The sequence below is a fragment of the Alligator sinensis genome, unplaced genomic scaffold (assembly GCF_000455745.1).
Source record: "Alligator sinensis unplaced genomic scaffold, ASM45574v1 scaffold1801_1, whole genome shotgun sequence".
NCBI lineage: Eukaryota > Metazoa > Chordata > Crocodylia > Alligatoridae > Alligator > Alligator sinensis.
Genome location: NW_005842608.1, coordinates 643,296 through 666,170, shown reverse-complemented (window position 1 = coordinate 666,170; position 22,875 = coordinate 643,296). Strand labels below are relative to the sequence as shown.

The window sequence follows — 22,875 nt, the reverse complement described above, 5'->3', positions numbered from 1 at the left end:
CAAGGGCTATGTGACATGAGAAGCATTAACACTGAATGTTTTCAGAGGTGAAACAGGTACGGGGACTTCCATGAATATTGGTGTTAGTGAATGATAATTTGTGCTAGTGAAATAGTCTCCCAACATTCCTTGGCAAGAAGGACCTCAAACAAAACTACATTTTAAGCACGCTTTCCTCTTCCTCTGAAACCACAGGCAGTGTTGATCCCTGCCAGAGGGGGGATGCCTGGTGCGATGCAATGAGGAGCAGTCGGATGAGGTCCTGTAGAGGTTCTCGAGTGCGGGGCCATGTACAGTGCTGGGTGAGTCGGGTACAGCGGATGCTCCTGCAGCATGTTCCCCCAGGGAAGGAACTGGTACTTTTCATGCTGGATTCTGCCAGGAAAACAAATGAGCTTTTCATGTAGCTCCTTGGCCCTGCTACTGTAAGCCCTCATGACACTTCCTTCGAAGGGAAATATGTAGCCACTTCAAGGAAAATGAAAAGGGACATTTTTTCACGTGGTAGATTTTCTGTCTGTAAAGTCTTCATGGGGTACAGAGAATTGCTCTTCTGTTCTATTGCTGACCCTGACTAGCCTTTTCTAGGTACACACAAAAATTGGACGTAAAGAACATAAGAGGGTTACTCTCATTTTTCCTTTAGAAAATCTACATTAAAAAAAAAAAAGAAGAATAAATAGAAATGACTTCAGTTATTTTTTTCCAGGAACCTAAAAAGAAAATCCATCACTTCACATTGGCCCATTGTTTGTTTCTCTTTGTATATTTTTTTCTTAATTTGAACTATCGTGATTGTTCAATTGTAATGGGTCAGTAAGTTGGTTTTTTTTATTGGTATTAGAGGAGCATTAGGTCTCTCTGTGACAACTTGCAAAGTGAGCAACAACTCACTGTAAGGGTGGCACAACCAAGTTCCAGAATAATAATGCCCTTTTCTCGTACTTACTGTATCAGAGCTATGTCTTATATTCTGAATACACTCACAGCCCATTTCAATCTACTCTCTAGTACTAAGAGCTAGCATGACATTTTTATTAGTACATTAACCCCTGCAAATAGGCCATCATAGTAGTCTCTTATAAAATAATGATAGACTAGATGGTGGGACCAAAAGAAAAGATACTGTTCAGATAATCTAGAACACATCCTGTATCAGATTATACAAACTGCATCTCAAATAACTTTATAGACTGCAGAAATGTCAGAAGTTAGAGATCGTGCTTATAAACATATGCCTAGGCATACACATTGAAGGTCTTTGTGTGATGGTCGTAGGACTCAGTAAAAACAGATTTATCAGGCTAACAAGACCTCTTACACATACAGTGCGATCTAGAGGATTGACGGTTGCCTACCATGTCCTGCATGGCAATTGGACCAAAGCACTCAGTCATTACCCCAAGAGAGAAATTGAAGAGGGGCATCTCCAAGTTAATAACGTGCACATTAAACTCATTGATTTCAGTGGGATTGGTAGAGGTATACTGAAGATGAGCATTGGGCTCTATGGGGCATATTTTAAGGCTCTATTTTTTTCTGCTTGCCTTTAAATGAGAGTGCAATCTCAGCGTGTGCTTTGACCACCTCCCTCCTTCAGGCCCTCATGTCCTTGCACTAGTTGTATCCTCTCACTGCTTACTTTTGAGCCATTCCTCACATTTGAACTATATATCTCGACCATAGTTGTCTCCTTGTGTCTTGTCTCATCCCACCTATTCTGCATACAACTCCGTCCTGACGTCATCGTCGTCTCTCCAGTCTTCCTCTTCCACTACATCACCTTCCTTATCTTGGCTCCAGTTTTTGTCTCCACCCCTATTTCCTCCTGTTATTCCCTATAGGACCTCACCTAGCTGCTTTCCTTGTGACCTTCTGAATTCTATGCAAGAATTGCAATTTTTTTTTATTGGTGATAATGATTTAAATGGTACACTATTCTGAGTTGTGCTTCTGGTTCATCCTGTAAACATGCATATTAGCAGCATACATTTTCAAAATGTTTTATCTCTCCTTTTTATTTTGTTTTTTAAACCAACATTTTCCAGCACAAGAAGACTTCAGTTTAAGTCCCGCATTGAAGTCTTAAACCATGTGTAATGTCGTACCATTCACCAGTGGCAATCGTGACTTTTTTTCTTGTCTATCCGCTCATTTTGTTACAGTTGAACCAGGGCCCAAGAGTCCCTGGTAGTTACCAGAGAAGGGTAAATTTTGAGCTGAGTTCTGCCACTGGTGTCAGAAGTCACTAAGCTTGCTCAGAGGTTGATTCTCTTCTCTTCTTCCATCACTGTGCAAAGATTTCTGCCTTTATCTACACAGTAGTTTTAGTGTGACACCAGCCTTCCTATATTGCACCCAGTAGATTTAATATTGCTAGTCTGCTGGAACTTATTGGTTTTCTAAAGCTATATTGGTTGAAATATGAATAGACTTTTTAGATTTAGCAGGGCTGCATAACCACCAGTGCAGTTTATCAAAGTTACTCTGTTCCTCCTATTACTCTCAATATCTGTCGTAATATAAATGGCTAGACTCCCTTCAATTAAATACTGACTTCCTAGTTTTCCTAATGGTGGTATCATATCACCTCTAATACTGCTCTTGTTGAAAAATAACTTACACAAACATAGTCCAAAATAGAAACTTCAAACCTCAACACATTTTAATTGAACATCTGTGTCTGAATCTGTTCAAAAGGAAGAATTTTGAAAAATATGCTGATTAAAATGTGTGTATTATTTTTTGTATGAGAAAGGAATACCAACAAGCAATCTAGTCACATAATTTCTTGAAATTAAAAGGAAATTGAATAACTGACTCTATCTACTGCAGAAATATGATTAAGGATAACAAGGAAACTATTCCGCTTATGGGCAAGAAACCAAATCCACCTGGTACACCTCCTACAAATCACCAGGACAAAAAGGCAACTGAAAGCACTCTCCCAAAGAAAAGGTAGGCCCCAAGAGCTTCCCCAGACCAGCCAAGGACAATTGATTATGATGAACAGCAGATTATAGTGCTATTTGTAAGCCCTTTTATCAGCAGGTATCAGCATATATTAGCATGGCAATCATTGCTAATGGTTTTGTTGTCCATGTGCACGCAGGCAATGCATGCATCGGAGTCGAGGTGTGAGGTATTTTGCCCAAATGTGGGCAGGGTCTATGTTGCAGGAGCTTTAAAAACCCACCACCTCAGCCTTGCAAGATCTCAGATCACTTCATGGGGGTCTACCCACGTGTCTGAGCCTGCAGAAACAGGGTCTAGCAAAGCGCCGTGGTTTAAATGTGTAAGGGTATAGTGATCATCCGTAAAAGGCCATTCGGGGAATGGGAACAAAGAGGAGCTGTTTTGGCTGCAGAGATTAGGCACTTCCATAGTGAGAAGCATGGAAATATGACTAAGTGTGAACTATTAGGTTTAGGAAGGAGGCAAAAGGGAGAAGCAAGGAAAGAGTTGGGAACAGCATAAGATTTTCAGTTAAAAGGTTGGATTCACTCTGTTTCACGATCCTCATTAATGAGCCATACCACTGATCTCATGCTATGGAATAAAATATTCATTTTAATGCATGCTTCATACCTGTACATTAATACTCCAACTAGAGATTTGTGTCTGAATACAAGCTGATCATATTCATCCTTGAAATACCGCTGACGAATACATGAATTTACAATATCCTAAGGATGAATACGTCTCAAACGTTTGCTCTCTGATTTCTGCTTGTACTCTGTGGGTGATTTCCATTCTTTTGTTGACTGCACTGCACAGAATATAGCACAATCACATTTTTAAGTCCTAGGAAAATTTAAAATTGCTTTGGCACCCATTACAACTCTGTTGATAGTCTGAGGGATCGCATCTGTGCAGAAATGATGCACACAGCTGCTTGTGACTCCTCGTAATCTGAAAACTCATGAGCTGGCCTGATTTCTCATTCTGTTCAGGAAAAGACACGACCTTTGTTTCTGTCTGGCAGGTTTAACCTGCCTGAAAGTATAAGGGTAGCCCTATACAGACCTGTGCTGGAATTATTGTTCTTGTTTGTAGTACAGTGTGGGCAATAGGGATGTCTGATCTACTCCAAATACACCTAATGTTTCAAGCACAGGCCACCTTGCAGGACGCTGTCAAATTACAGCAAGTACATATGAGTTTTCCTATGGCAAATTCAGATTTCTGGCATCGATAGTAATAACCTTAGGGTGGCAGAGGCTCACCCATCTTTCAACAGGGAGCTAGGGTGTGGTAGGGAACATTCCTGTTACAGAAGAAACACCAATCACATGCATTTTAATTATAAACCTCCACCGTACTCCATTAATTACATGTGTTCATGCTGCCGTATATACTTCCTGCTTTTAACCATTTCAGGCTGGAGTGTTATACCCCCATGGGTGAGCCCAGGGGTAAATGCACTTCTATCTACGTGTAATCTCTCTTTCACAAGGCTTTTATTTTAGCAATAATTCATTTTAGAATTAAACCTTATTTGACATAATGAGGTAGGGATTAACCAGCTGCACATCATCTAAACTCAGGAAGATCTGGAGGCTGCCTGGGAGGAGTGCTGCCTGTGTTTCCTGAGCGTGACTAGGCTCATGGGGCATGTTCCCTGTGACACGTGGCTGGAATACATGAGCACTTGGGTATGTGTTGTCAGTGACTCATGGTGTGCCTTGGGTTTCCCCCGTAAAGCAGAGGATAGGTATGAGGATTATGCCAACCTTCAAGACGGGCTACAGTTAATGACAGCCATGTGCCCGTTTGATGCCAGGGATGCAGAGAGAATGGAGCTCCCCAGGCTGGAGGTCCTGTCCCTGGGGGTTTCCCCCACTGTAGGACAGCTGCCTCAGTGCTGAGCCAACACGCTGCTGTGTCCAGAGCAGGGTCCGTGCCACTCTTCAATAGCCATCTCCACTGCCTCCAGGGTTCATTGTAGCCATCGGCAGTCACTGTCAGCAAGGGCAGGGCTCCAGGCCTCCTTGCATAAAGTTTGCAAAACAATGGGATAAAGCTGCTCTCCCTCCATTCTTTCCCAGTCTTTGTGCCAAAGTCAGACATCAGCAGAGCTATATAGCCATTTACAGCTGCTGAGAATCTGGCACCTGTTTGTGTTAAGCAATGTCTCAGCTAACATGCTTCCTGTGCAGTGATCAGCCCTCCCCGCTCAAAGCAATTTCAGATATACAGTACATGCCTGCTAAACAGAAGTGCTATTTTTCATAGTCATATTTTTGGAATGTGCTCGCATGCACATATAAAGGCACTAAAAGGTCACTGAAGTTTGAACACCCACATGCAGTGAATCCATACTTTTTTTTTCGCCAGATGATCAAAACTGTCAACCAGGGAAGATATCTCACACTATTTTTGGCTTACATTGACAACTTGTTCAGTAGTAGCATAGCAGAAGGTGGAAAATTGATGCTCATGTGCTTGCTTTGACTGTATCTGAATATTTATTTGTAGGCAAGTTTAAAAGAAAAAGGGGGCAAATTCAGCACTGACATTCAGTTTGTTCTACAACCTGAAAGAATTGCAAGGTGACTGTCAGATCACTTTAGAAATTCAGGCAAAAACCTGCAGACTGTAGCCCCCATAGAAGTCACTTAGCCCACCACAAAATTCATCCATCGCAGGTAAAATGTGACACCTGTTTAATGACATCTATCAGTGACAAACCATTTACTCCTTCTTGCCAACACTCCAGCCTTTTAAAAGGCTGTGCCATCATAGTTCCTCACTAATTTTTTCCTATGTTGTTAAGCAACTCATCTCTTCCCTATCTCCTGTCTTAACTAAACACAGTGAAATTTCACTCTCCTGATTGTGGAAGTAGCACATTCAGACCTGGAGGGTTGAAGTGTCTTGTGCCATTTTAACACGTGACGCTTTTCAAGCTTTGCAGTGTTCTTCAGGGTCAGTGGCTTCAGGAAGGCTTCCTCTTGGTTCTTCCTGGCTGGAAAAGTGGTGGCTATTATATAAATCTTTCAAAGAGCAGGCAGATAGGGTGGGGAGGGGGGTCTGCATTTGATAATACATTCTTTTAGAGTGGCAATAACCTGTGTGTACAAAAGTTCGGTACAAAGTTGCTCCATTAAGTGTGGGACATGCAGAACGTGATGGGAATATCTAAATAATCCCGCCCCCCCACCTTCATGGCTACAACGTCACTCCAACTCTACTAGAAATATCTAAAGCTGTTCCTGGCTGAGAGTATGTGTATTAGTTTGTGTTACGATTTGATTTTCTTTCCTTCTAATAAACATTTAATACAATGTATTCAGCAGCTCACACTTTTTCCTCGAGCTCGATGGCTTTGACAGCAATTCTTCTCCAAGTCACGCATCTCCTCCTGTGTTTTCAAAACCCATGGATTCAAATATCCGCCCTTGGTAAGTGCAATATATGGCATATACACGAATTCCATTGTACACAACCGCTCCTGTTTGAATAACTAATCAGAAGTTCTCAGTAAAATACAACGGTGTCTTTACATTTCACGCTGGTTTTCATGATGCCAAAACTACCCTTGATTTCAGTGGGAGTGAAACCGTGGCCAAAGTTGGCGGTCTCAATCCTGAATTTTGTCCTTTCTTTTTTTTTGACAAGAGACATAGATTAATAAATTAGGCCCAAAATCTGATTAGCTGACAAGCAACATGGTGTTCTTTATTTCGAATCCTGTCTTTTCATTTAGCACTATCTTGTTAAAAAATTAGGGTCTGTGTCCCCCCTACTCCTGCTGATTTAGGACTGATAGTGTTTTGGGTTGTGTTGTAAAACCAGCAGAGGGAGCACAAGTCATCTAACAAGCTCTATCCTTAGCTCTGTGCCGGCATCCTTTATATTGGTGATGGTACAAAAGTGAATCAAACAATAGAGAGGAAAAACAAGTATTTGTGTTCAGGTAAAAAAAGCCATTTATGCCAAATGAGGAATGAGTGCAGAAAGAATCATTCTGTTGTCAGGGCTGTGCAAGGTTTGGGGTGTCAGCAAGAGGAAGCTGGATTGCACATCGCAGGTCAAATCCAGTCCTAGATGATGAAGACTGAATGCTTTTAAGTTCAATGGTGGTCTGGGGTTTTATGCAAATCAGCTGAATGTTGTTTAGTTTCCCAAAGATAGGTCCCCAAATTGCAACATCCCCAAATAATGACCATCCACCTTGCATCCTTTCTCTTTTGCAGAGTGGTCATGGGCAGACTGGGATTGCAATCTACAGGGCAGTGTGTGAAACCTAGCACTACTATCTGTATAGTTATTTTGTGCATAAGTAATGCCGGGTTTCATTCTCCTGAGTTTTTAGCTCAGGGTATTCTATAGCTGCTTAACCTGCAAGGAAAAAAATTAAAAATAAGCTATGAAAAGCAATTGCCATTTGTCCTCTTAAGTCAGATTTGCATTTAATAATTCTGCAAAGTAGGTACAGTATGTATTAAATACAACCTCCCTTGGAAGTATCAAAGTCAATCGTGCAAATCCGATTTAGAGCCTGGTCTTGAACTTCTTATAGGCAATACCAGCAGTAAGCACTGCACAGAAATAACTTTGTAAGTCATTTATATTGTGCATGCAACCCACACACAATAATTATCCAATTAAGAAGGAGAAAATGGTGGGGAAAGGTAGAATATAATGTAATATCTAGAGTGAAGTGAGAAAAACAGTATGAAAATTAAAAATTTTGGGGATCCTCAATGAAATAACAAGGGAAAACACGAGCAATCTTTTCACATAGAACTTGTCTGCACAGTAATCTTTGAAGGTTTTAATTTTTCTTATAGTTTGAAACACATAAGGAGAGCTGAATGATGGGATTAAAAGTACATCATCAAATTAATCTAATTACCATGCTTTCATTGATATTGCTTCTCACTATTGACTGATTCTTAGTATAATTTGCCAAGATGTCCTCCTGACTTAAGCACTTAACCTTTTCTGTGTTTTCTGTAGTGCATCTGGAAATGGGGAAGATATAGATTCCCCACAATCTCTTCAGGATGATATTACAAACACAGACAGCTGTTGGTAAGTGGAAGCATAATGTATTTCTGTGCTGCATTTTCCATGGATTAAATATATGATAGAGTGGATTTACTGATTTTTTGCTTGTCGTGATTTAAAAATAAGGTCCTAATAGACTTCAGTGCATATGACTAATACATTTTGAGTCTCATAATCAACAAATGCATGTTTGGAAATTGTATATCATGCATCCCCCTATGAAATCTTGGAGATCAAAGAAAGGAAAAAAGTTATAAAATTGTTTGCCTTCTGGTTCAGAGAGGAAATTTTGTACCTAAGCACCATGCATACAGGCAAGAGCTAATCTAGTGCATAACTGTCAGCACCGTGTAGAGGCAACACAGCCCCTTTTTTCTTTTTATGGTTAATCTTCACAAGAAAAATTGTTGTAGGATAGAAAAATATCAGCTGGGGTGGAAGTTATTGCCTTCTAGCTCAGCTCTCCTTAAAACACAAGAAAGGGGATGCTCTAATGGGTGGAATGAACAAATATGCAATACCAGATAACTTCTGAAAACCAGTAGTATGGCTGCTGGTTTTTATTTTGGAAATTCCTATTTGTTAGGGATAGGACTATTCAGTATCTGAATAGAAGACCTCTAGGGAAAATCAGATCTTGATGATTGTCAAAAGAAAAAATATCATTCTGGAATGTATTAACAGGAGAGTCATATAAAATACACCAGAAGTAATTATTTCACTGCTCAACCTTGTTTAGGCATCATCTGGAAGACGGTGACCAATTTGGGGTACCGCCTTTTAAGACATAGGCAAATTAAAGTGAGTTCAAAGGACAGCAACAAAAATAAAAGTGCCAAAAAAATGAGACCTAATGAGGCAATATGGAAAGAATTAGGTCTGTTTTGGTCTAGAAAAGAAAGAAGAGACTGACCGGGAATGCAACAGTCTTCAAATAAAGATTTAGGAGATGTAAGGCTGGACATCTTGACATTTCTAAGTGTATGAATAGCTGAAAGACTGGAACAGGTTTACCAGTGAGACTGCAGAGTCACCTTTATTTTGTAGCTGAGAATAGGGTAGAGAAATGCCTGACAGAGATGGTTTCTGTACACTTGACCCTGCCTCAGACAGGAGGTTGGACAGATGACCTGCTGAGGTCCCTCAAGCTTTAGATTTCTTTAGTTTTATGATGCATCAGTGCAATTTTTAAGGAAGACTTCTACTGCTGGAGATGCTGTCTAAATTTAAATCCTTATTGTGGTTAGTAAAACTCCCTTGGCATTCTCTACACAGTGGCAGCTATAACACTGGTCAAAATTTAATTTGGTCGATTAATACGTTCTGCTTCTATGCATTCAAAGCGGATTTCTGGTGGACTGTTCTGAGGTCAGAGATCCTGAGCTGGGGATGCTGGAAGCTCAGCCAGTTGGGCCTGATTTAGACTTTTTTTTTCAACATTTCTTCTTTATTTCTGAAAACCAGAACCTCCATTTTTCTCTGCCAGTTTTATGCATTGCATTGATACTCTGCTCTTGGAGGTTATCTCTAACCAGTCTTGGAACCGTGTCCAGATGAATCCAGTATTTTGTGCCAGGGATTTGTCATGCTCTCTGATATGAAAAGCCCTCTAGTGACCAGCCCATATGTTAGTCGCAAGTTCTTAGTGGAAAGTGGAGGATGTGTGCTGTGTAGGGGGATCTCCGAGCTTTATTCTTGCTCTGATGGCTGTTGGAGATGGACTATGCAGAGGCTGAGGGGCCTGCAAAAAGCCCCACACATTGTAAAATAATCCCTTGGAAGAATAACCATGTTCTGTAGTCAGATAATTACAATCAGCTTTAGTAGCTGTTTCTCACCAAATAAGCTTGCTGTAACAACATTGCAGATGGAAAGCACAAGTGTGTATGCATGCATTTATATAAACATGATTATGTTAATTAGCAACACATAATCACATTTCTTTTTCTAAATAACACATTGGTAGTAGTAGATTAGACTAGGTTATATGGTTCTTTTTCTTTTCTTTTCTTTAGTACTAACCTGCCGCATGGAGCTCAACAGAACAATGTCCGGAAAAAGCTGAAGAAGTATTTGTTCAGGGCAGTATCTGAGGGGAATATAGAAGAATTATGTCATCTCCTCATAGAAATAAAGGAAAGATCAAACGCATGTAGAAACATGACTGTGCCAGGTAAGCTGCTAGTGAATCAGTGTTACTTCACCTGATACCATGGCCACGCATGTGGCAGAGACATGACTGTTTGTTTTTACAGAGGAGTAAGGTGGCTCATTTGTTTGAATGTCATGTTTAGGCCTTAGGAAGAGGAAGAGCATCAATTTAGCTACCTACTAGCAGATAATGTAAGATTATTTCTGATGGTCCAGCACATCAGCATGCACAGCTATAACTCTTCAGGGTGAATGTGATGACTGAACACTGCAGAGGAAAATAACTATATGTACAGAGCTGCCTTTTTTTACCCTCTGTGCTATACTGAGGGTATCTCTACATCACACAAGTTTTCTATTCCACTTCTTGTCTGGATTTTGCAACTGGTGTTGAGCTTCATGCTGCCATAGCCACTCTGTTTGAAATATCCCAATAGCTCTTCGAAAGCTATCTCTGATATGTCTGCATGGACTGCAGTTGTGCTTGTTGAGTGTAATAAAGATAAGCACTTTTAGATGCATGTAGAAGAATAAGTACTGAACTGAAACATAGAAACTGCTGCTTTTAAACCTAGTTATAGTTAGTGAGAATCATAGATGAAAAAGACCTGAGGATTTCAGGATTTGGCCAAAGGTTTGGTATATATTAGCCAGTCGTAGTAAGTTAGCAATGGATAAACCAGTCTACTGGCTTGACTGATTTGTGAATATGTGTGTTTCTACATTTAGGTACGTATGGAATGCAATGCTCAAATAAGGGAATGGGAGTAGACCAACTGTTTGCTGAATAGTTTGTGTATATGTTTTTGTTCCCTGGTAACAAAAGGTTGGAATTCTTTCCTTGCTTTAGGAAATAACAAAACCTGCTTAGATTTTAATCTCAAAATTCAATTGTTACAGAATATCTGATGAAAAAATTAACTGCTTCTGATACTGGGAAAACCTGCCTGATGAAGGCCTTGTTGAACATCAACCGGAACACAAATGAAATTGTGAATATACTGCTCTGCTTTGCAGAAGAAAATAGTATTTTGGAAATATTTATTAATGCTGCATACACAGACGAAGCCTACAAAGGTATCACCATCCAGCAGCCACTTCAAAATAATGTAATTTCTTCAGACTTTTAAACAAGAGTCCAAATTATTAAAGTTATAGATCGTTTCAATGATAATTTATAGTGATGATGCATCATCAGTCTGTTTAGTGTTGTACAAAGCACAAAAAACCTTGTCCTTATGCTCCTAATGCGTGCATATTGCTCTTGCAGGCCAGGCTGCTCTAAATATTGCCATTGAAAGAAGACAATATGATATTGCCAAGACCCTCATAGAAAAAGGAGCAGATGTCAATGCCCATGCAGAGGGTGTGTTCTTTAATCCCAAATACAAGCATGAAGGCTTTTACTTTGGTAAGTGAAAAACATAGTCTACCTGGGAAAAGACTGGTTTGTAATACTGGAACAATTAAACCATCAGGAGACCAGTCTCTTACGTTAACTGGACCTAGATTAGTGAGCTCCCATAAGCTATAAAAGGGACGATGGGCCTCATTCTAAATGCAAAAGAATTTTCTCATGCTTTGCTGTATCGCAATAAGTTCCTGACAGACAGACCACACAGACAAAGCAAGTTTTTGCCCCTACAGAAAAATAAGGAAAGTCTTTATCTTGAGACACTCAGATTCTGGTTATGTGAGGCACAAGCAAACAAATAATACCCCAGACTACCTCTATTATAAACACGGGGGTAGACCCAACGGGAGTCCTTTCTGTTCATTTCATGGGGCTTTGGAGCAGGTGCAGTTAATAAAGGAAGAAATACCTGTCACGCAAGCTAGAAAAGAAGCCACCCAAACTAATGGTTAAACAAGTCCAGCAACAATGCAACTCAGCATTGTGAAGGACTAATTGCACAAGGTCCTTTTACACTTTGTCCCTACAGAATAGATGCTTGCAAAAGACCAGGGTGTAGGATGAGCTTATACATAGTGCAGAGTGAATAAACACAGTGCATGGATTTCAAGCAATATATACATTTCTTATAGAGACATGAAAGGTCTGTGTGCTTATTTTGTTTAATTGGGTATTTCGTGTAAGTGCTTGACATAACCCATCACACGACGTTAGATACATTACCATTTGTAATGCAAATCACTATGCGATAAAGAGAATACAATTTGCTACAGTTTAGAAAAGTCCGTTCAGAAACAGTTTTGCAGCAATTGTTTTCAAAGACCGAAATTTGTCAACAAAAGTGCATGTTTGCAATTACAGATCTTCCTCAAATAATGATTTCACATAAACTTAGTTTCTCTTCAACTTTATATTATTGTGCTCAGATTTTAATTGCATGTCAAAATAATTATTCTGTTACTGTTACAGTTCTGATTCTTATAATATTTTTAATGGATAGCTATTCCGTATTGTACTTTCTTAGGTGAAACTCCACTGGCATTAGCTGCATGCACCAATCAGCCAGATATTGTTCAACTGCTAATGGCCAATAGCAGGACTGATATTACCTCACAAGATTCCCGAGGAAACAATATATTGCACGCATTAGTTACAGTGGCAGAGGACTTTAAAACCCAAAATGACTTTGTAATCAGAATGTATGATATGATTTTACTGAAAAGTAAAGCTAGAATGTTGGAGACCATGAAGAATAAAGACGGTTTGACACCACTACAATTAGCTGCAAAAACTGGGAAAGTGGAGGTAAGGCTCGGTCTCCATATTAAATTAAATATGCAGAGAGAATCTAGGTTGTCCATCTCTGTACTCGTATCAGTAGTGTATACGTTGTTGATCACGTACTATACGTTAATCATGCTGGGTCAGCTGAGATCATTTAAAGTAAACCAGAAAACTCCATTAGTTGCACCAGGTTGTTCCTTGTATGAGTCAGATTCTTTCAGGTCTTCATAAATATCCTCCTAGCAGAATAAAATACCTATGTCTTTAACGCATCTTGCAAACCCGTCTTGTGAGGGAGTGATTTGAAGAATGTAATGACTCCCCTGCTAAGTTATCTGCACGCATGGTAACAAAATGCACTAGCATCTTTGACGTGGTACAAAGAAATCCACAGTATGTTCAATGCAATGAATCAAGGACATTACCAAGATCCAGTTCTGCATATTTTTCTGCCCTGCAAATAAGGCATGTTGCAGACAGAGTGGACAAGCCACAACCATGTCATATGGTATCCAATGCAAGCTAATGAGATGAAGCAGCCATTTATTTTTGTGCAGGCACAGCAAGAGTAAAGTTTGGTGTGGTTCCTGAAGCGACCTGGAAATTACCAGCTCGCTTAAAGGATGGTAACTCCTACAGCAGTGGTTTTCATTTCAACCTTTCAGACTCGAGACATGTCTCATTAAGGTCAAGGCACCTGTTGGAAAATGCCAGTCTTAGTTTTCAACTTTTGACTACAGAAAAGTCATAGAGCAGTTCTTCTGTTCTAAACTCAGAAAGACCACAGCTGGTCAGTATGGATTCCTGTTTGAAATCTCTGGGTTTATCTTGTGAATCATATTTGCACACCTAGCAGTGTGTTAGCAGAGCGTCCCATGGCACCTGTGAAAGGATCCCAAGGCTCCCTGGTTGAGAATCAGAGTCCTATAGCGTTGAATGGCCCTTTCGGGATTCTGCATTTATGCCTGCTCATTATATACATGCTCAAGATTTAAATCGCATGAGTTGACCTGATCAACTTTTGTAAAATTAAATCTTTCAAAACCTATTAATATAAATGCTTTAATGATATTTACAAATAAAAATACGTTTTGTTTAAATTTAAGAAGTTTTCCTTTCAGCATTTTCAGTTCAAGCGGTGAAGTTTTTGTGCTGACATGTGACAAGTAGAAAATGAAGTAGACTTTGCTCTTAATTACACAAGCGTGTCTCTGGAGTTGTTCTGTATGGAACGACAGAATAGAACTTGGCCCTTGGAAAGCAACTGCTTGGAGTGCTTGGTAAATAATTAACAGTGGAATAAATTAGAAAGTCATGATTAAAAGAAAAGTTAAACAAAAATACCAAGTGGAATGTATGGTAGATTTGCTTTAATTGGAAAAAAGTGCACATGTAATAGAAAATTCAAAGCAATTAAAGAAAACCGTACATATTTCACAGAGCTCAGTCATCTATAATATCTCCCCTCAATTACTAAAAGGTTAATGGAATTACAGAATACGTTTAATTGTGCCGTTTTGGCAAATGTGACAGTACTTTATTTTATTTTTTTGGCAAGTGTGCCCTGCTCTTGCTCTCTTCATTTAGAAGACTACCCTCACAAATGATTCTATTAATGTTTCAGATTCTGAAATACATTCTTAGTAGAGAAATAAAAGACAAGCCAAACAGAAGCCTTTCCAGAAAATTCACGGATTGGGCTTATGGACCTGTTCAATCTTCTCTTTATGACCTGACAGAACTAGATACCACCGTGAACAACTCATTACTGGAGATTATTGTTTATAACACAAATATTGGTGTAAGTTGCCTGTCACTGAAAGCTGTATATTTTCTAGCAGTATATTCACTTGCAGTTTAAAAACCCATAAAGTAGCTGGAGAATTTGTGTAACTGTTATTAAAAATGCAACTTTAGTTGTCACTTTTGCAGCAGAAGCCACTATCATAAACGGAGCCCTGTTATGCTTGCCTATTAGTTCATATCCCAACATAGGATTAGGGCGTTACGTTTTGTTGCGCAGTTGGGGCGTAATCTGTTGTACTGTAGTTTTTAACTGTAAGAGCCATCAGAACAAGCTGCCTCGGGAAGTTGCAGTCTCCTTCATTGGAGGTTTTCAAGAAGTGGCTGGCTATGTATCTATTTGAGTGGTTGTAGAACTAGTGGATCTGTGAATGAATAAAAAACCTGGGGCCGGGGTGGACTTAGTGACAATTAGGGTTCTTTCAAATCCTGGAATGCTGTCATTCTCATGGCACCTAAAATGGTTTTGGGCTAGTGGGTCAGCACGCCGCATCTCCCCTCTCAAACAGCCGCCTGCTATCCTAGCTGTAGCTTCGTTAAAAGGAAGTGTTTATTGGGGATCACTAAGAAGTAAATTTCCTTTGTGTATCATTGTTCTATAGATCTAAGCAATGCATTAGCAAGAATTTTTCACTCTTTAAAAGAATTTGGTTTTCTACTAAATTTCACATGATTATCATCGTACTTTCACCCGAGCAAGGTGAACTTGATTTAGGAGATAATCGCGCATGCCAATTGCTGTAGCGCCAATGAATTATGCCACCTGAGGGTCTGACTTGTCTAGTCATTGAACAAAGATGTTAATCTAGATTAACAGGAAGAGGCCCTGAAATGAAGCTTATAAAATATGCCCTTGAAAATTTGGGGGATTTTTTTTATATTCAATCACTAGTCTTTTTCTCTTGCTTTCTAATTCTCTTCTTCTACAGAACCGCCATGACATGTTGACTTTGGAGCCCCTGAATTCACTACTGCGAATGAAATGGAAAAAGTTTGCAAGACACATGTTCTTTATTTCATGTTGCTTTTATTTCATATACAACGTAACATTAACACTTGTCTCCTACCACAAGCCCCATGGAGAGGAGGTATGCACATCGACTGAAAATTCTCATCAATTTTTTATTTTAAAATGCCATCTTCCCCAAACCAGATTTAACATGCGTGGCAGATCAACAATACAAATAAATGATATACTGGTTCCTATGAAGTAAAAGAGTTTTGGCATTTGGCTTCAGCGAGGGCAAGGTTTTCCACATTGGGTTTATTAATTGAAGAGCAAGAGCAACAATTAAGAGAAAAGAGAAACTCATTTGAGTCTTGCAACAACAGACCAGTCACTCTTTGATGTATGTGTGTGGGGATGGTGGAAATTGTAAAGTTATTTCTTTAATAATAGAGAAAAATAATCACATTTTAAACAGCCTAAAATATGTTATGTCATTTTGGACTTGACCCTGTCAGTACTCCATGCAAAAAACTCGTATTGAAACCAATAGTAATTCTGCCCAGACAGTCCTGGGGATTGGACCCTGTGTCAATACCTTTTTATTTGTTTAGTCTTCAGATAACTAACTCAAAACATCCATTGTTCACTCCTGCCCTCTTTTTCAGGATCCACCTTATCCATTAATTCTGACTGGTAACATGGGATGGCTACATCTGATGGGACAACTGTTTGTTATGCTAGGGGCATTAGGTTTAACTGTAAGAGAGGTAAGACATGTCCAGAATTGATTATAATATTGTATGCATAAATGTCTTCTGCAGATTTATAAACAGTTTGGTAATAGTTTTATGAACATTTTAGAAGCCTTTACAACTTGTGTAACACCTGGAATTACTTGGTTAACAGCTAATGAATGAGCATAAGGGTGTTCATCATTTCTAAGGACCCTGTATATATACTACTATAAGTGATACAACATGAAATGATGCGAGTATTTTCTATTTGAAAGAGTGGGAACAAAATAGCCAGGTACAGACATCACAGTTTTACTAGTATAAGTGATCAGAAATCAGTTTATACCCATAGGAGAACAAATGTTTAGAGCACAAAACTGGTCTATACCTGTAACAGAACAGAAGTTCAGCAGACGCAGACTGGATTAAAAATGGCAGAGCCCGGTCTAAGCTTTGCCCCTTTGTGTGTTCTGTTTGCAACTGATCTAAACTTACAGAAAATCACATAACTTAGATCAATTCTACCTCGGGCTTTTTGAATGTCTGTACCTAGCCAAGATGGACAAGGTTCTTTGGGTAAATCCTAGCCAGTGAGTTTTAACATACAGAGAGCATACCCAACTTTTACTCATTAGGCAAGGTATTTTAGCCAAGGTGTCAGTTTAAGGTCTTTAAGTAAGCAGAACTGCTTGTGTCCTTGAAGTGGTTCATGTTTTAAATTACAGTATTGGATTAGGGCTTGTCCCAGAGAAGACAAAGATTTATGACAGATTTTTCCAGTGAAGCATTTAAATAGACATTACTGTTAAATGTTTTTAAAGTTAACTGTTACATACAGTTGAACAAGCAGACTAATTTCTTAAACATTCTGGAAAAGTACCTTTTGAGCTATTACAGAAAGACTAAAACTAGTTGTTTGTATTGAATTTTTAATGATCGGGTAATATTTTGCAACTTTTTTTTACTACTTTTAAAACCTATTTTAAAAATGTCTCTATGTAGAGCGTAGCAATCTTTCTGCTGAGACCCTCAGACCTTCAATCAATTCTATCAGATGCCTGGTTCCACTTTGCATTGTAAGCCTAACATGTAAATAATTGTTGCTTCTGAAATAACGTTCATTCTGTTAGCTATATATCTTTGAGTTGCTGAAAATATAAGACTTTTGCTGTCGATCACATTTCTTTACACTTATTTGCGGCAATATTATCATTTTAGATGTAACTTTAGTGTAAGACACTGCTCATTATCTGGCACCATGTTTAGTTAAACTGATCAGTAATTATTCTGAATTAATAGATGCAAACTTCTGCCCCCCAGAGTATTTGTTCAATATATGTGGCTATCTCTAATTTCTTGCGAGACTTTATTTCTAAAAGTGCTGTAGGATAGAGGGCTATATTTTGTTTAAAAAGAAATAAGTCATTGGGCCAGATCCTGACCTTCATCATCTTTGTATTGCTTTGAGAAAAAGCTAATAAAGCTGGCCTTACTGGCTGGTTGGGGCTTTTATATATGGGAATCCTCAAGTGGCTTGAAGTCAGCATTGGGATTCCTGTTCTATCCTCTCCTGGTCTTGGCAAAGAAACATGACTGGGGGATCAGTCAAGATCCTTATACTATTCCTAGATAATCCTTTCCTATTGTTAAATTATACTAATACACACAGGAAAAAGCAGGATGGGAAAGTGAAATTAGACGTTAAACTTAAGGAAATAAGGAAGTTCAATATTACTGTTCTCCATTATCTATTTTAAGTGTGTGTGTTGTGGAAGAATATTTACAAGATTTTGTTTTTAACAGTTTTATACAAGCCGTGCTTGTGATCTTCTCTGTCTTCCTCTACTACTTTTCCTACAAAGAATACCTTGTGTGCCTTGTTTTGGCTATGGCATTAGGATGGGCCAACATGCTGTATTTTACCAGGGGGTTGCAATCCATGGGGATATATAGTGTCATGATCCAAAAGGCAAGTATACCATTTGTAGCTCTTCGTTATATTACATCCTCGCTGTGTTATATTTACTTAGTGTATTTGGTAAATCTTAGTCAGATATGTTCTTCAGTTTGGATGTTGCATATACTGTATTTCAAATATTCGACACTGACAGTTCCAGTTTTTTTGGTTTCTAAAAAATGCTTGAGATCAATGTCATACTTTAAAATAATCATAAAAAATAAGGGGGATATCATACTAATTACTTCTGAGTGTTAAATATACTTTTAAATCAATTAAACATATTCAGCTGATAGAGTTTTCATATTTAATTGCATTTTATGCCAAAATGCTTTATCTGGGAATAGTGTTATATGTGATCAAGCTGTGATTATATAGCCATTAATGCACAAGAAGTGGGGCCAAATCATAGAAAATCAGGTCAACTAACTCTTTTAGGTTTCCACTGTTTACAAAGTAACCATAACAATGGTTCATAATAAAATTAAACACTTTTTGATAGTTGCACCATTTTTATATCACTGCAAAAACAACTTTTGGCTCTATTTATGATAAACACTTTCTCTTTTTTTAGGTCATCCTACATGATGTGATAAAGTTTTTAGTTGCATATATCATATTTTTGCTGGGATTTGGTGTAGGTAAATATAATTTATTGACTATTACTGGAGCAAACATACTGGTACTTTTCTGTGAGATTAAAGGTTTAGTGCTATTATGAATAACAATACTGTTGTTCTGGTGACAAATTTCCAGATAGAGGTAGGTGCTTCTTGTGGATATTTAAAAATCCATTTTGTGGGAGTGTTTAAAATATCTGTGTAGATAACTGTATCCTCCCCAGCTAAATGGCCCCTTTTTAGTTTCTCTTGGTCTTGCTTTGCTAAATTGTTATCTGCTGTTGCTGTATCTTACTGGATTGGTTCTCTATTTCCTTTCAAAATGCAGTGGGTGAAAAGTAACCTCTCTCCATAGTATGGATTGTACTACTTTATTCTTTGAGATATGAGATGTATACACGTGAAATATATCTTTTTTTCCCCATTTTCTTTCTCCTTAGCTCTTGCTGCATTGATTGATCCTTGCCCCAATAACACCGAATGCCATTCCTACAGCAGTCTGGGCAAAGTTCTCATGGAGCTTTTTAAGCTCACCATAGGACTTGGAGATCTGGAGATCCAGCAGAATTCAAAATATCCTCTGCTCTTCCTTCTTATTCTCATAACTTATGTAATACTGACTTTTATTCTCCTTCTGAATATGCTGATCGCATTAATGGGAGAAACTGTGGAAAATATTTCTAAAGAGAGTGAGCACATTTGGAAACTCCAGGTTTGTTTGCAATATTAAACCAGAAATCATAGCTTTTTCCCCCACTTAGTTAAGGCCCATCCACTTCTAGTTTGAAAGAGAACTTTGTAAAAATAACAGATCGTGTTAAACTATATTTAAGTTTTGATTTAGTGATAACCAGGCTAGCTACATATTGTATTGTTCTTCAAACTATAGATGCAATGGCCAAATTCTCCTCTGAGCTGCAGCCATGTAAACTTGGAGCATCTCCCCGGAAGTCAGAGCAGTTAGAAACAACAATGGTAGACAGTAGATAGACAGGTGGGACAAATAATAAATAGTCCTCCAGACTTAGACAAGCAAAATTTGAAATAAATATTTGGTCCTGTAATGTTAGCACCTATAAAGAAATGTTTAATAAATGTGATACCTGTAGGAAGTTCTCTGTTTCCTATTTGTTTACACACCCTTGGCAGGTACATCAACTGAATTTAGTATTAAATGGTATTTCCTACTGTTGATGTCAGTGCAGATTATAAAATCCCTTGGTAGATAGACAAAAAGAACATAACGGATCATATGCCAACAATGACCGTTTCATAGATTCAGAAATTCACTTAAATATGATATGAAATCTATAGATGCAGTGAGGAATACACTTATATTAAACATGGTTAAGAACGCCACACTAACATTATAATATATTTTTGCCAGAGAGCCAGGACCATTTTGGAATTTGAAAAAATTCTACCAAAATACCTGAGGAAAAAGTTCGAGCTGGGAGAGCTGTGTAAAGTAGCAGAAAATGACACTAGATTATGCTTAAGGTAATAATATACTAACACACTTTTTAATCTGGCATGTGTGCTGCTTTGGGGTTTTAATGCACACAAAAGTCAGTTCAAAATATTTTTGTTTAAATATATAAACTATTTTTTACTGGTTTAGATTTTGTAAGTAGGAACAGTAATTTGTTTACAAAAATCTCATTTAGAATTTCTACTGCAAACAGCTGTTTAATAAAACTGGAAATATGTAGTCTTGCTTATACACAAATCATCTTTTTGTGGGGATTTTATTTATGTTCATATACGATTTTAATGCCCAGTCTCTAAATCTCTGTTTTGCAGTACATTTTAATTGGCTGTAATCTCCTTTGAATGTTAATTTAAAATGACCATTTGTAATTGTTGCTCTTTAACTGCAAAATATTACCAGACTTTGAGAACATAATCATCTTGATGAAATGTGAGTTCTAAACCAGTATTAACAATGCGTGAAAATATAGAATAGGTGAATACATTACATAATGTTGCAAAATACACGCATTCTTTTACTACTGGCAAAACAGGTATTTGATGATATTGTGACAATTCTGAGAAGTAATTAAGAAACAAGAGAGGAACTGTAGCTATGAAGCTGGAGATAATGCATGCTAATTATGCAATTTGTATACAATATAAACAGGATTAATGAAGTGAAATGGACCGAATGGAAAACGCATGTTTCATTTATTAATGAAGATCCAGGGGCAACAGGTATCGTTATCGTAAAACTTGTTCTATTTGAATGAATATACAATTTTATAAAGGCCTTCCTTGTTATATTTGTTCTTATAAAATATTTAAGCAGTTCTTATATGTAAAGCTGAATGTTGTTAAAATGTAAATTGTAATAATTCTAGCAATATAGCAAATTGTCTATTCCCCGCCCCTACAAGCCTAATGATCTGCTTCTCAGAGGTTTATTGAAATCTTGCTTTCTTTCACATTTAAGATGATTCCTCAGAAAAGAAAACTCTGGAACTTTGTCTCCAATTCCTACTTTTAAATGTGAACTTGGGCCCTCACTCTGTTTGTATTGTGCAGTTGGACCCTTGTGTCCACTGATGAGTGATGCTCCATATAAGAGGAAGGGTCTGCTAATACACAACAAAGGATGAAGGCCATAAATATGTAGGAGCCAAATTATCCAAGGTATTTAGGTATCCTAAAAATGGAAAGAGGCAGATTGCAAAATTTGCATATCTTCCTGATTAGGTAGTTCCTCCTGGCTGCTTGCACCATAATAGGTCCTATTAGTTGCATTTTTAGCTTTGTTGCAGTCTCCTTTCTCACCCTTTTGTTATTTAGAAGAGGAATAATAGAACAATAGCCTAATTTGCAGATATTGCAGATGGCAAAAAAATACCTGTTTGAGTTCTGTTCTGATTTAAATATGCATATATGTTGCTTAGTAGAAAAAAATCTCAGCATTATCAAAGAGGGGGACAAAGATAAAATGTAGTCCTATACAAAATATGGTAGCATATATAGACCTTATTGATTAATTAAATTCATGTATTTTAAAATACAAACACTATCTGCCAAACTAGATTATTGAAAAGAATTTCTTCTGTAGAATATTTTTAGCAAATATTTTTTCTTTTTTTCCTAGATTACAACAGAATTCAAGATAATTCAAGAAGTAATAGCAAAAACACCCTGAACACATTTGATGAAATGGACGATTTGCGAGAAACCACTGTTTAGTTGCGCAGTACTTCATCTTTAGACCCTTAAAAAAAGGACCCGCAAAGATACTGGAATCCTAATGTGTTTGTACGTCAGGCAGCTACAAGCAGGCGGAGCAGCTTTCATGGACTGACAGTCCAGTGACTGCAGTCCACATAATCATAAAATATCAGCGCAAGGAATAAGGACTGTTCTGTCTTGGCTCAGTTTGAGCCCCTTGAACAAAACCACTTGTGTCAGACTTGTGAGAGAATATTCAAAGATGGTTCTTGATTTTTTTTTTTGTATCGGTTAAAAAATAATCAAACAAAGGTAGTATACAATATTTGTACCTTTTGGAGATGTTATTCAGATCTCTTTTGAGGCCTGACATTCTAGCATCTCTTCTAGTATCTCTAATCCATGAGAAACCATTTTTATACTGAAAATGATGAAGTTTTTGGAATGTGAAATAAGACATTTCAGCTTTGAAATAAAACCACTCTATGAAGTATGTCATTTTGAAAGTTCTGGATACAATCGGTGCTTGCATGGCAGTTGTCAGTGTTATCATTATAGGACTGACTGATCTTGCAAGTAGGGGTGGGGGTGGGAAGTGACAGAACCTCAAGGGAAAAGTCTTGCAAGATCTGTCTCTTTGTCTATAATGCCCAGGGTGAATATACATGTCTGTTTCTTTTTCCTTATTTGTACTGTATAAAATCGCTTTCATAAAAGTAAAGGTCAGGAAAATTAATTCATTTCAGGGGGGTTATTGTTTG

At 38.0% G+C, this 22,875-nt stretch overlaps 1 protein-coding gene across 1 annotated transcript; it reads left to right on the top strand.

Annotated features, from left to right (window-relative positions):
- The first annotated feature begins 288 nt into the window (after nt 1-288).
- TRPV3 (transient receptor potential cation channel subfamily V member 3) lies at nt 289-22,197 on the top strand. Its single transcript, XM_006033129.2, has 18 exons — nt 289-302; nt 2,836-2,958; nt 6,297-6,404; nt 7,966-8,040; nt 10,032-10,189; nt 11,068-11,244; nt 11,438-11,578; nt 12,606-12,886; nt 14,490-14,666; nt 15,598-15,756; nt 16,283-16,384; nt 17,354-17,427; nt 18,155-18,320; nt 18,883-18,949; nt 19,369-19,640; nt 20,316-20,428; nt 21,069-21,139; nt 22,038-22,197. Exons 1-18 carry the CDS (start codon nt 289-291, stop codon nt 22,130-22,132), a joined length of 2,373 nt encoding a protein of 790 aa, XP_006033191.2. The 3' UTR covers nt 22,133-22,197.
- Nucleotides 22,198-22,875: the final 678 nt, after the last annotated feature.